General features: G+C 37.3%; 1 protein-coding gene across 1 annotated transcript in view; it reads right to left on the reverse strand.

Annotated features, from left to right (window-relative positions):
* CNTN1 (contactin 1) overlaps positions 1-16,674 on the reverse strand; it is a 211,183-nt gene that overhangs the window by 28,925 nt on the left and 165,584 nt on the right. Inside the window, exons 15-18 of the mRNA XM_054631716.2 lie at positions 13,339-13,459; positions 10,047-10,205; positions 6,666-6,815; positions 3,202-3,272 (exon numbers count right to left, since the gene is read on the reverse strand). Of these exons, the coding sequence (XP_054487691.1) occupies positions 3,202-3,272; positions 6,666-6,815; positions 10,047-10,205; positions 13,339-13,459 (501 nt within the window). The remainder of the gene's footprint in view (positions 1-3,201; positions 3,273-6,665; positions 6,816-10,046; positions 10,206-13,338; positions 13,460-16,674) is intronic.

The following is a 16,674-nucleotide window of genomic DNA, read 5'->3' on the forward strand; positions in this document are numbered from 1 at the left end:
ACCAAACCTCCATTTCATCCTGGTTTCCTTCAATGGCTTGTTTCCACCCCCTTTAAAATAGGCCCTGTTAGATCTCCAGTGTTAGTGCATTTGCTAGGAAAACATTTTAATAACTTTTCCTCATCTGAGCTCAGTACAACACACATCATGTTATCTCCCACAGGAAGAAACCAAGAATAATTGTGTAATAAAACAGTTGCAGCTAGCAAAAAAAACCTAAGGAATGAGGCACAGCAGATACATAACACAGAAATATTATGCCAGTATAGGGGTCCATGTACATGTGGAGATAGATATTCCTGAAAAATAATCACAGTGAAGAGAAAATCTATGTGTCTGGTCCAAATTATATTAATTTATTGAAAGTTTGTCACCTAGGCAACTGGCACAGCTGACAAAGAAAGATGGACACATTCAAAGAATGACTCATCCTACCACTTTTCACTGATGATGGAGGGGATCCAGATGCTGATTTGGACTACCCAGCTTCTAACTGGCAAATCCTTTAATGAAATGACTCCCACTTTCAGTACAGGCATTAAAGGTACCTATCCAAAGTATTTCTTAAAACTATAGCTGATTTCCTATGCCTAGGAACACTGGAAAATATGAAATCAAGGAAGACAATCTGCCATAATGGATTTTTCTTCTTTTACCAACGCTCTACATTCAGTTATCCCTTCTCAGTCCATAGAGCTTTAACCACAACTATTAGACACTGCACCCAACCAGCCAAAATCACATCACTCATCTGTGCATCAGGAAGTTGACCAGAAGCATCCTTTGAAAATAAGCTTTCTGCATCACCTTTTTCCCTAATGGAAACCTCACAGAGATGAAATAGAATATCTTGAGGCAAAGGTCTTGGAGCAGAAGTATTTACACAGAAGTACACAGAAGTACACAGAAAGTAATTTTCTCTTTAGGTGTTTGCCCACTACTGCAGCACTTTGGCCAATGTGTGTGGAGATATTCTGAGCAAGGTTTTATGAAACTTCCATGTAGCTGATCTTCTGAATCTATCACTGTAACTAGCTGCTTAAAATAAAGCAGAATTCGATCTCATATGCCAAAGTAAGCAGACTGGAGCCTCAGAATGATTTTCAGCCAGAGCAAACTTTAGAAAGCCAGGAATGGCACATAAAATTATACTCTGAAAGGTCTCATATGAAATTTGAAAGCAGCTTTCTCTCCAATGGCTGCACATAATAAGTAGCTGAATAGTTTGTAGAATCCACTGAAAAATTTATAAAAGAAAATGGGAGAGGGAAACACAAATGGGGAAAAATGAGGAAGAATGGGCATGCCACTCCTAGCTCTCCTTCTCAGTTCCTCTTTCAAAACAAGTCTTAGAAGAACTTTGATTGCATCTCTGGCTGTCTCATTCAACCTGGGCTTATGAATCATAGAAGAAGCTGAAAAGGGGTTGGCAGCAACATGTGAACCTGCCATACATTTTGTTCTTCTCTTCTTAATTAAGGACTATTTAGAGTAGCATATGCAAATGTCAGCACATTTGGGGGAATCAATATGTATTTTTATCTTAGCCTTACAGATAGATATATTGATGTCTGTCAGACTCTGTGAGGCTAGAGTCTCTATTTAAAAACTCTTGCTAGACATGGAATAGAAGATTTTTGGGAAATAAATACTTGAAGCCATGCTTAATTTATCTCTCTAAAGGAGCTACCCAGAACAGATGTGAAAAGCATAGCATTAGGTAAGAGAAATAATGAGAATAAAAATCTGCCTGGGTCTACAGGAAATACTAAACCGGTCTTGTACTTTTGGTCTTGCATTAGTCACTATTCTTTCTCCTGATTATATTTTCTTTGTTTAGTTTGGTCACAGCCAAGTTATCACTGTATTGGAAATGCCATGAGTACCAGTCTTCACATACAATGCCAGAAGCAGCTCTGTAGTTTGTTAAAGTTTTTAGAAGAAAATCTTATGAAGTAAAATAATCTAGGTCTTCTGCACTTGCCCATTGCATGTGCTCTTTTGCTCTTCAAAAATAAAGAGACCAGAATTAAGCCAATTAGGACACATTTACTTCCTAACCTATTATTAGGAAAACTTCCAACCTTTCCAATATATTGTAACAGAACTGTGGACCTCTTTTTTCAGACACTTATAAATCTTTTCTTCAACATTAAAATACTTAGGAAGACTGAATAAATATTTTGCACTCAGTTAAGAAACAAAAAAACCCAAACCCCCCCAAAAAACTCAGCCAGGAAAGCACAAATCTGATAGCTCAAAGATATGGCTGGCTATTTCTGTCATACTTTCACAGAAGTTTCACAGAACTTTTACAGATATATGATCAATCCTAAGTACAAAAAGAAGGAAATATGCATATGGATGAAAAACTGCATATTCATGAGGAGAATTCCTATACAACATACATGCATTGGACTTATGACATCTTTACATTACTTCCCCCAAGAAAAAGCACTCTTCCTAGAGGCAATTCAGCTGCTACATATGAAACAACTATTCCCCAGAAGACACAAATGGCATAATGTGCCATATGTATCTCATAGCCTTACAACAGTGAACAGAGAGGTCAAAAAAAACCAAACTTGGTAATTTTCTCAAGCATAACACAACCATCCTTCTTTGCCAGAGGTAATGCTGCTGTATTTCTGTTTTTCCTGGATACTGATAGGCTCTGACAGGAATCCAACAATCATTTTTTTAAATTTCTTCTCCCTAGCTTCCCCAAATACCCTGCAGTAGATTTCAGTTCTCTCTTTCATGCTGCTTTTGCTTATGCAATTTTGTTCATAAATCCTTATCCTCTCTTGTGCTGTGACTTGATTTCCTCTTACCTTGGTGTCTCCTTTCCCTTGCTTTAGCTATATCCCCAGAATAGATAAGTTTTCAAAACCATTGCTTCAATAGTAGAATGAAGTCTGCTTTTAGTGATGCATTATCATAGTCAGTATGTGTTTCAAACTCTGTTTTAGAATGTTGTAGATGATATTTTAGAAATGTCCAACACATCAACCCCTAAGGTACTCTCCTTCTCATTCCTTTTCATGTACTTGTTCATGAGAAAAGTCTGAAAAACTACATCTTATATACAAATCCTGTTCTCACAAGACCCAGAGACAAACCATTCACAGGTTTGAGTAGGAGCAAGATCAGATATAAGATAGTACAGATTTCATGCCATCTTGCATGCGCAATACTTACCATCCATGTTATTGTCAGCTCTCGATTGCTTCCACCCCCTCCTCCAACATCAGAAGGAGCCACATTAGGAGCTAGTGAAACAGAAGAGACAAGAACAATTACTAAAAAGTATGCAGCAGACAGCTGCAAGGCCAATGAGCACACGTGGCACACACAATTAAAATAATGATGGTGTGCAATCTGCCAAGACTAATGTACAGCTACTGCTTCAGGAAATGTGCCAGCTGTAACCATAGCTAGCAATCATTCTTCCTTCTCCCTGTATTATCTACAAATATTTAATTGAATATTCAGGAATGGAAAATTTCTTGTACGTCTTAAGAGAAGTACACTGTGTATTGTTCTTGTGCTTTCTCAGATGTTGTTATGCCAAGGGCTCAAGCACCATGGACTTGCAACGTGTAATTACCTCAACACACTGTGATCAGTTACACCTACTTCAATGGATTTACTTGCCATCTACTTGCCATAGGTTAATCTTGGAAGCACTGGCAGCCTTACTGTACTCTAGATTAGTAGCACATGTCTTCTTGATAGTCATATTCAGGATGGGTAGATGTACCTAAGCAAAACTGGCATAGCAATTTATAATTTACTAATTGCATCTTACACCGATATCCTGTGTAATGAAATACAATCTGTTGATCTATCACAGGTGCACAGCTGGTAAAGCAGGCTACTTTCAATCATTCCTATATTGTCATATCTCTCAGATTCTTTGCACTAAGTGCAATGATTCTGTTGCTATCTTCTGTGGTGTTTGTGTATTCATCTGCTGTCACTCAATATGGACACACAATGTACCACTGAAAACTGAGGACGTGATAGCTTATCTACAGGGCATTAATTATGCCTCAGATATGCATGTATGAGTTATCTGCCCTACCTAAATTAATGTGTTCTTTGTGTAAAAAAATTCTAATGGGATTGGGCATTTTCTCTACTACTCAGTGAAAGCCCTAAGTCATGGTGCTGAAGCACTATGTAAGTAAGATGTTTGCTGAGGCCTTCTCTGAGGGTCAGCTGAAGAGGAACACAAAGCAGAGCAGAACTAGTTTTCAGACAGGATAAAAGTATGTAAAAATAAATTTGAAATTGAAATCAGCATTCAGTGCATGGTTTGCATTATTTATTTCTGTCCTTTCTGAAAACAAATTAGTGGAGATCAAGACTAAACATACATATGACAATTTGAGAGAAAGCTGGAGTTTGTTACTTGACCTTGTAGTCACACTATCTATTATAAATATATAGCTTTAGAGCAATGTTAGACACAGAGGGTTGCTAGAATGCTTAAGTAGTCCAAGCAGATAGATAGAAAGGCTGTCGAAGAACAGAAAAAACCCTGACTGTTTAAAGTCTAACAAGTCATTCTTTTCAAAAATATCTTCCTAATTCTCCCAACCATTAAACCCAGGTTTCTCTCTCTGTTAAGACCAGGTAACTAACTTAGACAACTGTACTTAGACAATTACTCTAATGCGCCCAGAAGCTAAAATACATAAAACCAGCCCTTGATCTATTGAATTTCAAGAAATCATGAAATGTTATTGATGAAGCAAGCTGCTTCATTAAAAATAAAAAACATTGCACACAGTCTTAGCATGTTAGTAAGTTACTGAAATTAGTTATCTACCAGAAGAGAGAGTTTAAAGCTGAAAAAGATGCTGACAACTTTTAAATGTAACAGACATTACTTGTCACCCATGTAGTACAACAAGGACACAGCACTGTTTGTTGCTGTTTAACACAGAAAATGTTAATAATAACTACAATATGTAGACATGGATTTTTGTTTGTTATTTACTTTTTTCAGAATTACATTAAAATGTACATAGAGTTGTGCATACTGCTTCTGTAGTACCTTCGACATTGACCGTGCAACCCAAATCCTACTGTTGCTTATAACAAATGCCATCTCCTGGCAGAACACACACTTGGGTGCAGAAGTTAATCTGTAAACTGTAAATTATTTATACCCTATTTTGTCATGACAATAAGTGGTGACTGATGCCTAAAAAGACTATACTACCATTTTGCATGGTTTGTCAAAAACTGTCACCCAATCTGCCAGGGCACGGTGCTGTGCCCTGGGAATCAGACAACAGACTAAATAGGCCACTTCTTGCAAAAGAGGTACATCCTGCTACAAAACTGGAAAGTATGCCATTTTTGGGGAGGCTACAAAAAATGCCATGAACGTAGCACACTGCAAACTGCAGGACACCACCCCTATTCCCCATTCCCCACTACCCCTAGTCCATTATATCTCTCCTTATCTGTGTCTTTTCTAACATTTTTAAATGTCTATTGTGCATTAGACTTCTCCTGTAGATTCTTGGGTCTTCAAATGCAGCTCTTGAGTCATAAAACATGCGCTAGTAGTCAATTTTCTAGGCAGTGATTATCTTTTACTTTAGTATTGAAGTTCCATGGCTTTTCCTTCCTTATCCAATATAATTTAACCAATTTATTTTCTTTCTCCCCAAGCAAAAACATTTTAATGGACCAAGTTTGTCTTTAATGAATGTACAATGCAAATATATTTTATTTTGAAAATACTATCTAATCAAAGTTATGACCTAGCAGGTGTAATTGTAAAAGTTGTTTTCCACACTTTGGTTTTTCACTTTTAGTTTCGAAACTCAAGCTATGGGAAACAATTGTAAGGAAATCTGGACTGCCAGTGGGTGCTACTCTGTGGAATACAGGTTTGTTGGACACAGTCTTTGTGCAGTGATACATTAGCCCCTAGGACACTGCTGTTATCTCCTCTGTACAGACAAACCAGAATGTAATATCTGGAACAGTAACATCTAAGTTCTCATTTTGGAGAATTCATTATAAAAAGGATGTGCCTGAGCCTGAAGAATATCCTTAAATATGCTCAGAGCTATTATCACTGAACAACCAGACTGGTAAGAGAGTACGTTGTGTTGGATAATGTCACATACATGACGTGACGTAAGAAGACACCATACCAAACCTGCAATCACAGAAAACTGGCATTATCCAATAGAACCCATATCCTGTGATGTATTCTTTAGTTAGAATACAAACCAAATGGCAAATGGACATTTTCCTTGTTAAATACATGCATGTTTTTTCCTAAGTCCCGAACCACACTCCCAAACATGTGCACGCACTCATACACACACAGCCTGGCTGATAGATACAGCGGGGGATCTCTGAAAGATGCAGTATGATTCTGTTTCACTAATGAAGACAAATTTGCCATATCTTGATGTTTCTTTTCTGTCTGCTTTGATGCATTCATATCTTCATAGTTTAGTACTTGCTTACTACAATCTGTAGTAGTGGGTGGCTGAAAATATATTCTCTGCACACTGGATCTTACAAACTGCTTTTTTTAGAGTAAAACCTAGAATTACAAAATCGGTGAATAAAAGTCTAAAAATTAAGAAACACATTTAAAAAAACCCTGACATTTTCTGTTTACGTACGAGCGCCTTCAGTTCTAATCCTCGGCGATGGCATGCTGGGCTCTCCTGTCCCCAGAGTGTTTGTGGCTATTATCCGGAATTCATATTCCATCCATGGAATTAAATCAATCACTGTAGCAGATTCCATATTTCCTTCAATATCTGATGGGTCTAAAAAAGAGATTAAATGCTTTAGAAAACAGCATTTTCCCACTTGTGTCAGCAACAGTGTGGTTGATTGTAACAAAACTTGCACTATTCTGCAACCACAGAGAGAAAGCTAAAGCAAACTTGACATTGTAGATTAGGAATATCACATTTTACAAAGAGTACCCACAGCAGTGACTGGGAATCTGGAAACTATGACACTATCTTGGATAAACCCTTACTGACACGTAAGTTTTAACTGGGTGTGAACTAGTACATGTAGTTATGAGATTTCCTTACTAATTACATATTGTAGCTGTAGAATTTCATTTTACCTACAGACAAATGCAATGAGAAATTTGTAATGCAGAAACAGTAAAGTAAAAATTCATTACATGGACAGACAAGGGCTTGACATGTAGGGTTCAATCAATTGATGAAGAGAGGCGTATAAAATGTAGTCCTATTTTGGTGCACCTAATTAGTGAACATGCTATAACTTGCTATCTGGTTCTGATCAAGAAATGTAAATGTTCCTGCAATTCCTATGAAAAGACTTGTAATTGTCTTAAGGATAAGCTTCTTTATCATAAATAAAATGAGTAACTCATGACTGTCTGCAATTCACAGACAATACGGGTTGTTTCTATAGCTGTCTGCAGCTATGGAAAGACAGAGGATTTTCATTTATATACAAACAAGAGTTGTTTGCCAAATTAGAGTCTTGTGTTCACAGGAGGATGAGAACTGAGATATTCTGCACTGGAAAGGCAGCTGATTTGGAATTAAAATATAAATGCAATGCCTGCAAAAAACACAGGCAATAACAGTGTAAGCACTAGATGGTGACACCACTTCCCTCTTCCTAATGATCATTACATTTCATTCCAAAGTGAGGTCTTGAAGGAGAAAGGAACACACTTTCCGTTTTCTTTCTACCTGACCACCATCCTCCCTCATCCTTACTCAAATTATTTTTCTGTCTAGTCAGTAAAGCTATTGCAAACCTCTCATGTCATCCAAGTAGTGATACAAATTTAACATAATTTCAATGTCCTTCCTGGGATATCTGATCTCTTAATTTAATTTTACTGTCCCTCAGATTCCCAGAACCATTATGAACACTTGGCACAATGAGAATCTGTATCCCCTTAACTGGAAAGAGCAACATAATTGTAAACAACTTATTACATAATCCATTCATACATATTTCCATGCTGTGAAGTAGAATACACTTCTTTCACAAAATACACTCAGTACTATGAAACCTGAGATGAATGATTTGGCTGGGAGAATAATGTTAGTAGTAATAATAACAGTATTTCCAAAAGGCAATGCCAAAGTAGATTTTCTTGTTTCACACATTGAAAATCAGCAGCATAACTGATAGCCTAAACATTTGGTGACAGATCAATTTGGACTGTTCATCATGCTTCATTAATCTGAAAGTTAACACTGAATCAAAATGGGAGCAGCTCAGCAATTAGGTAAAAGCTTGTAGTGATGCCAGTGATGGTTACTATGATGATTTTACCTATTTTGAGGGAATCATCTATTTAACAAAATTCCTAAGTGTGGTTCAAATGAAAAAGTAATGACTTTGAAACACCAGAATAGTTACTGTCAACTTTTCAGAACTTAATAATGTGTATCATTTGTGTTAGTGTCTTTAAAAAGGAATTCAACAATCTGGATTCCTCTGCCCCACCCACTCAGCATTGTTTAGGGTAAGATTCAAAGTCTGACTGCATGTCTCAAAGACTATCTCAGTAATTCTGAGAAGCAGAGAACTTCAGAGGTGTGGAGAATTTCATCCCATCATGCCTATAAAATTGCAAGTAGGGGATCTTCCCAAGAAGTGAGAAGAGTGGTTTCAAGTCTGCTCTGAGTCAGACAGAATGAAGATCTGAAACCAACACTTATGTTAACTCTTATACCTCCATTTCCAGTTCCAATAATGCACAGCTCAAACAAAACAGTTCCAGTTGCCATCTGAAATTCTTCACATTTCCTTATTTTCTTTAATTGAAAAGTACAGAATGAATAAGAAATAAAATTAACTTATCCTGAGAAAAGCAGAGCTAAGTCTAAAAGGATCCTCCCTCCTGCATGTATTTTTACTGAACCAAATAATCAGTTATTTGAACAGCTCTAATTTCTACATTGTTTTTTAACATTCAAAGACATCTATTCTAAAGAAGACATTAAACAAGATATAAGAGATAAGAAGGGGCTGGGGAACCTTATGTGTTCATTTTCCAAGCTCTTTGACATTAAAAATATCAGTGCTGGCAGATGGAGGCAATCATATCCAAGTGAACTTCATATACTACATAGTCTGAAAGAAAAATATGATCTGAGGCAGAAGGCCTACTATATCTAACTTTTTACTCTAAAAAATGTAATGGATTTTCAGTTCAATATGTCAGTCTGTTTCTTACACATCTGTAGTTTCAAGTGAAAACTTAAATGGAAGACAATCACTGAAACTATTATTATTCTTAGTATTTAGAAATGCTGAGTATGTGATATCTAAATTCCACAGGAAAGCATTTAAGTTGCAATTTATAAGGATGGGATAATGAAACATATTGATAGGAAAATTCTGTATAGCTTGTGACAATGCTATCCTTCATAAAGCATTCAGACATATTAGTAGCTTAAAAAAATATTAAAATGTATGCATTTATGTTAAATCCTGCAAAAAAAATTACATTAGCATGTCCTGTCCTCAGGTAGGTTCCTCTTTAACTGCAATTTTGTGGCACAATGATGACATCCAGTGGTTAGAAGGATAATATTAGCTATGTTTTCTCTAGGGGTGCCAGTTTTAATGCAATTGGAACTTAGTCAGCTCCCAGGAAAAAGCAGACAATTTTAACCAGCTTTCTCCATAAAAAATACAAAAACAATGACATCCACTTTTAATCCCAATTAACCTATAAATAAATTTTTATTATTCCAGCAGTTGACATTGAATGTTTCAGGCAACAAGGAAAGAGCCAAAAAAACAAGTAGAAACTCTGGCTGGATCTTTTCTGTATTTCTTCATATTCAGTTCAGGCCTTCAAAATGCTGGGAACAGAATTTCCCAGCAAATGCTGTTGAGAAGACACTGACAGGACAGTAAACCTGCAGCAGACATCAAGAGCATCCCTGGTTTCTTTCTACTGTGATTACTTTCTGATTAGTCAAACTTTCTAACAATCATACTTTAAAACTTACTATCTTTATTTCTTTTGGCATTACTCTTACCTGTTTTGGCATCTTTCCACTCTTCAGATAGAAAGGTTTTTGACTGGATAGTGTATTTAGAAATAGGACTATGATTGTCTGTTCCACGACTCCAGGTAAGTGCTACAGCAGTGTCTCTGATTTCTTCTATTCTTATACCTCCAGGGGGGCCTGGAGGACCTGGAAAAAGAAAAAAAAAACCAAAAAACAGTACAATTAACAAATTAAATGTGCTGAAAGTATTAAAGTTCATCAACTTTTAATACTCTAGGGAATGATTCAGAGGACAGCTCCTCTTGCATTTTATTACTACCAAATAAAACTTCCATGATTCTTGCCTCATCAATATTGAGATAATTTTAAGTGAAAAGATGATACTTTGAAAGTGTTGCTGCTCTTTTTACTAAATAAAACTGAACTCAGGAAAAAACTCAAAAAAAATTCCTTCTCAAATTCCACCTAATGCTGACCTTATTGGGGGCCCACCTTTAACCTACACTTCTGGTTGTGCCATATAGGTCCTGGCTGCAAGTTATGTGGAAAACCCTGTGACTTATTTTGGAGAAAAACCATACTGCAGAAGAGATTTCTATAGATCTCTTCCCATTTTTCTTGGTCTTCATATTACCCCAGTGTGGTAAACCCCTCATCAGGTTCCAAGCTCCTACAAAATTCTGGTTTTGTTATTGTGCTTCTGTTTTATATGATATACAGTTATCTGATGAATATTAACTGTTGTGTAAAAACACATACAATGCATTAGGACTACTGAAATGTATTTTCTGCTTCAACATTCAGAGATAATAAAATGCCAACATGATTCAGATAATTATCCAACAACCTGATTGAACAAGTCCCAGAGAATATTAAAAACCCCAAGAGTACCATAATATACTGTGCACTATTTACAGAGAAACCACAGAGAATCAAAACAAAACAAAAAAGAATGGAAGGAGATTTCTACATCAGATCTAAACACACAGTGTGCCAAATGTATTTTCAGCTCCTCTTGAGCTCTATTTTCTCCATACAGCTGAGTCAAAGGACTCAAATGAAACTAACTGAAACAAAAGCATGTACTAGCATATGTTGCTGTTCCTTGGTTTCAATGAATATATCCTTCAAGCAAGCAATTTCATTCCTTGGATCTCCCTTTCAAGGTAAGGACTAAATACCTCACTGCACGTGGAAATAGCTTCTTACTCTTCACAAGGGATGCAGGAAGTAGAAATTGTTGTTAAGAGCTGATTTTTAAGATGAGGGTTGTTGGTTAGCTCTGCACCATGATAACATGCATATTTCCTATCCCAGCTCTAAGGACACACACAGGTAAGGTTTGATGAGAGACCCGTTCTCCTGCAAGAGTGCTCACTTCAGAAGCCCTCAGGCTGGAAGCTATGGAAAGGTTCATCAGTCCCAACAACTTTCCTTCCTTCTTCAAAAGATATCTCTTACAGCTTCTCCCCTCCCCATCAGCTTCTGAAAATGGCATGTTTCAGGAAACACCAAGGGCCATAGGAAAAGGAAAAGGCTTCACAGGATAGCTGATACTGGACCCACAACTAACCCCAAGGTTGGTAGTTGCTTTAGCAATGGGGCACAGTTCCACTGGGTCCAAATATAGTGGGCAGAGCCACGTGCTGATAAGATGGTACCAGGGACAGTGAACTGGGTGCATCCAGGTGACAAACTGCTGCATATATCCAAACTGTACATCCAAGAGGCAGCTACCCACAGCACAGGCCTGAAGCACACCCAAGAGGCATTCCACATTCCAGAGCTGGAAGCAGGCACATCTGTGACACTGCCCCAGTGAGGCCAACACAGGGCCACTGAGGTCTGTAGGTGCACAGAGGGGCTGCAGCGTCTTCAGTGGACTAACATCACCAGCAATTTAAACAAGATCACATAGACCAATCCATATGAACTGTTAAATTGTTTTGGGAACAGACAAAACATCATGTGCCTGCAGTGACAGTGGCTATCCTTTACTGCCCCACTGATGAGATGCTCTGGAGCATATCTCTTTTCATTCTCTGCTGTTGCCTCTTCCTTCCCAATGCAGTGAAACTACAATCCCACATTTGTCATATTTTGTAAGATATTTACTCTTGGCCTGGTAAGATGCTGAGTCTTACACTCACAAAAATGGCAGCTGTAAGCAGAACTGTGTTCATTGCACTAAAATCTGAATTTTGAGAACAAAATGAATGCTAATTTCTTCTACAAAATAGTCTCTGAGAAACTCTAATTACTGGGTTGGAAGGGGAATGAGAAGCTTGATAAAGCACCTTGCCTTTTAATTTTTAAAAGGAATTGCTTACATAATACTAAGGCATATGAACAGATCCTACTCTTTTACTTTGCAGATCTATTCTGTAGTTTCATCACTTACCATATTTGCTTTGACATTTTATCTAAAACTGATGACATTTCATGGGCTGTTAATACCCAGCAAAAAATTAAATGCAGAAATATTCAAGTGCACAACAACCTGAGATAACAGAAGCTCAGAACCACTACACTGGCTATACTTCAGCTGCTACACAGCTCTGTGGTGTGACTCGAATGTGGGGCAAAACACAGCAGCAAGGCAACTCAATGTACAAGTTACATCAGTTCTGAATTGTCAGCAAAACAGAGCATTAGCACTTCAGAATGTGTTATGCCCACAGGCATAAAAGAAGCAAAATGCCCAAAGGACATTAACTCATGCTATTAAAACTTCACATTGTAACAGATCTTGTAGGATGCATACTGTATGAGCAAGAATAGCATTTTGAGACTGCAGTAACACTTAACAGATATGAATCAGAGAAAAACTGAGAGATAAACTTAACCTCAGATGTCTTGGTTTCTGTAATTTGAAAACTCAGAATTCTTTTAATGTAGGCCTAGTATTATACACAATAATTTAATCCATACAGCTCTATGAAAAATGAGAAGTGACTTTGAAATGTATCCAGGAGATACATTGAAATGATCCTTGAAATCTATTTTTAATAATGATTTAACAATGAAAACCAAATTAAACTATCTAAAAATTGCTTTCACATAAGGAAAACACCCATAATCAAAAAATCCTTATTTCTTTCCAGGAAAACACTTGCTTAGTTAGACCTCTAAATGTCTGCAACCAAATCAGTACCCTGAGTAGACTTTTATGACTTTGCTCATTTATGGACTTCTCATTTTAATTTCTACCATCTGTTGATGAGACATCACATACCCTAAACAATCAGAAACACTCTTGTCTTGGTGTCTTGTCTAGGTGAAAAGCAGCCACATTTCTGTATTACCTGGAGAAGCTTACCTCTTACCACAAGGTCAGCTGAAGCTGAGGAGTTGTCCACAATTGTCTGAGCAGTGCACATGTACCTCCCTGCATGCCGCAGCTGGACGTTTTTAATCAGCAGCTCACCATTGGATTTAATCTGTCACAAAAACAACACAGTGAAACTGGTAAACATCCCTGGGCAGCTATGTGATACCTGTCATCCCTCCCAACTCACAGGGGTTGCAATTTCTAAAAAGCAAGTGCTTACTTAGAGGATGGATCACCCTCAAACATAGATCTGATTTACAGGACAGCTGTTGAAAGTGTCCCGTGTTTCCTGAGGAGCTGCAACTCTTTACTGGACACTTCAGTAAATGATTATTAACAAATCAACATTTCCCTCTTACTTTTTGAAGCCCATATCTGAAAACTAAACTTAGTCAAGAATTTGTTCATAAACCACAATTATATGATTTTTCTGCACCATAACTTGCTTTTTTTTAAATACATTGGCAGGACAGAATGTCATGGAGTCCTACTAACAGAGCAGGATGCTGTTTGGCCCTTCCTTTTTAATCCTATAGCAGTACCTGAGCTTCTAGCTCAGAGAGGCTATAAGCATAGCCTAAACAAAGATGCACCAAGAGCTGCCCTGTACTCCTCTGCCCTCCCTTGCTGCTGAGGCCCCTGTCAGGCTGGAGATGCTCTTCCCTGGCTCAGCTCTCCCTGCTCCTTGAAAAACAGCAGGACTCCAGGTAAGCAATTTACCTTTTAACAAGGCTCATACACTCATCATCCCAGGCCCTAATCCTTCCCTAACACTCTTCACCAATGCCAGACTATTGGGAAATACTCAGCCATGTTTTCAGATGGCTATGTGGGCCACTGGCTACCTTTGGCTGTGCAGAGAGGCAAACAGAATACTGTATTTTTATCCTGTGACACTTCTGAATAACCAGATGTGCACCTGTAAAACAACAAGTGGAACGGAGACCACTATGTGCACCACAGCTATTTCTTAATGAAAAACACATTTCATGTGAAGACTTTAACTTAAGTGTTAAAAAATAACTCACTTGAAATATTTTGCTTATTCATCCTGCCTTTTATTCCAGAAAAAGATTACTAGGCTAAATCAATGGGTTATACATGTGCTAGTCTTAAAGGGATTTCTCTAAAAACCCAAATGTTCTCACCAAAATACATCTAAACTTTCATGGGAGTAAAAGTTCTCCCAGAAAATTAATACATGGATTTATACCACACTATATCAACAGGAGCAACATTCAGATTTCCTAATTCAATGAAAATTGTTCAAAAATATAACTGAAACACTCTCCCCGCAATAAAACCACCAAACATTGAGATAACTCACTGCAATCCATAGATCTTTACATGCAGGTATAAAAGCAATTCACATACAAAATGGTATATATGAAAAAGAAACTGCAAAAATATTTAGGTGTAAGAACTAGTGCTTTCATCATCACAGATGCTGGGTAACAAAAAAGACCTTTGAGACAATCTTGAATAGTATGGGCTGTGTGTCTGCTTTTAGACATTCAGAAGAAATGGAATAAAGCTAATAGCATCCAGTTTATGTTTCCTGATTGAAAAGGATGGGGAGAGAAAGCAAGATTAAATCTTTTCCAAATGCTCTGAAGCTAGAATGAGAGCTTATAGTCTATATTTAGGGGAGATTAAAATACCCAGATAACACTACCCTTTTCCTTTCCAGACTCCAGTGAGGATTTTGGTTGCCAGCTTCAATTTCTGCTGGCATAAAATTTCAGCACAAACTGAAATCTGTTAGCATCAATTTTTTTTAGGTCCAACATAAGAATTCACATATTTAAGAAATTACTGTGGTAAATAAATAATTGGATGAAAGAAGAATCAAGGACACATGAAAGAAAGTGCTTGACTCTGGCTAGAAATACTTCAGCTGATTGCCTTACAGGGTCAGCAAGAAAGGCAGGGTACACTGTGCTTTCTCTCTTTTTGAGTTACACAAATTCTGCTATCAGGGATCCTGCTGGATCAGTAAACAATCCAGTATTCCTGATACATTCCAGATAATTTTTCTCTTAGTTATTATTATATTATTTCCATGAGGAAATAAATATATTCACACTTTTCACTCAAGGCTAATATGGCTTTTAACATGATTTTTCAAAATGCATGCACCTACAGAGATGAGGAGAGTTAGGGACGGTGTCATTTCTGTGCTCATGCCTCCCAAGTCATTTCTGTGCTCATGCCTCCCCAGTTTATTCATGAGAACTCCAATAAGACTGCTGGGGCAGACAGCACCCTTTGAAAATCTGCTGGCATTACTGCATAAGTGAACACTGTCTGGCTGAACACCTGACTAATCACATGTGAGCCCTACAGTGGGCTGAGCAATTCTGGCAACAGCTTCCAGGGAGAAAAATCAGTCAGTGTCAGTAGCTCTATGGGAAAAAAGAAGGCAGCTACCTGATCCTCTGTCCTCCAAAAAAGAGGCTGTAAAAAATCAAACTCTTTGATTTTTCAGTTCCTGTTTTTCATTTGGTTGTTGGTTTTTTGGGGTGTGTTGTTTTTTGGGTTTTTTTGGCTTTTTTTTTTTTTTTTTTTTTAAATTCTGCTCTTATTGGTTTTAATAAAAAAGACAAACAGTTCCCTATTTGACTGCCGTGTATTGGTTCATTAACACTAAATGTCATCCTAGAAAGAAACACAGTGCCTGTGATTCTCTGATAATTACTTGCATTTTTATCTGCAAATAAACATATGCAAATGCTGGGCAAAGCAATAAGGTTTAGAAACAGATTATGAGAATTCTTATAATCATATTATTATTTCAATAGCAAATGATTGCAAATTCTTACTGGGGCTAGTACTTATTTCTATGTTTGCACTTAAATTAATTTACTGTATTTAATAATGATGTGCCCATATACTTGCCCAAACAATAATTTCCCTTATGGAAACTTGGTCTTAAAACCTAAATGATGAAAAACAGATTGAAAAATGTAACATAATTTAAAAAATAATCAAAAAATCATAGATATGGTGTTGTATCTTGTTGCTTCAGAAGCTCTCCTGGAGCAAGCCTTCATGAAGTTGGTAATGAAGCTTTCCATACCTCAGAAGAAGCCGAAGTTCTTGGCGGTAAGAGAAGAGCTTACCAAGCAAATTAAGAGCACAGGCATCAGCAAATTCTGTCCACAAATTAGATATGAATGTACTGTATGTTTTCATCCCAAAACCTCAGCTTGGCTATGCTTAAAAATGCCTTCCTTAACTCAGAGAAGACTGAATCACAGACTGGAAATAGTGATAGCAATACTTAGGGATATTCCAAGGGTATCTGTGGTTCACCACTCGGTA

Source organism: Agelaius phoeniceus, chromosome 5 (assembly GCF_051311805.1).
Source record: "Agelaius phoeniceus isolate bAgePho1 chromosome 5, bAgePho1.hap1, whole genome shotgun sequence".
In the NCBI taxonomy this organism is placed as follows: Eukaryota; Metazoa; Chordata; class Aves; order Passeriformes; family Icteridae; genus Agelaius; species Agelaius phoeniceus.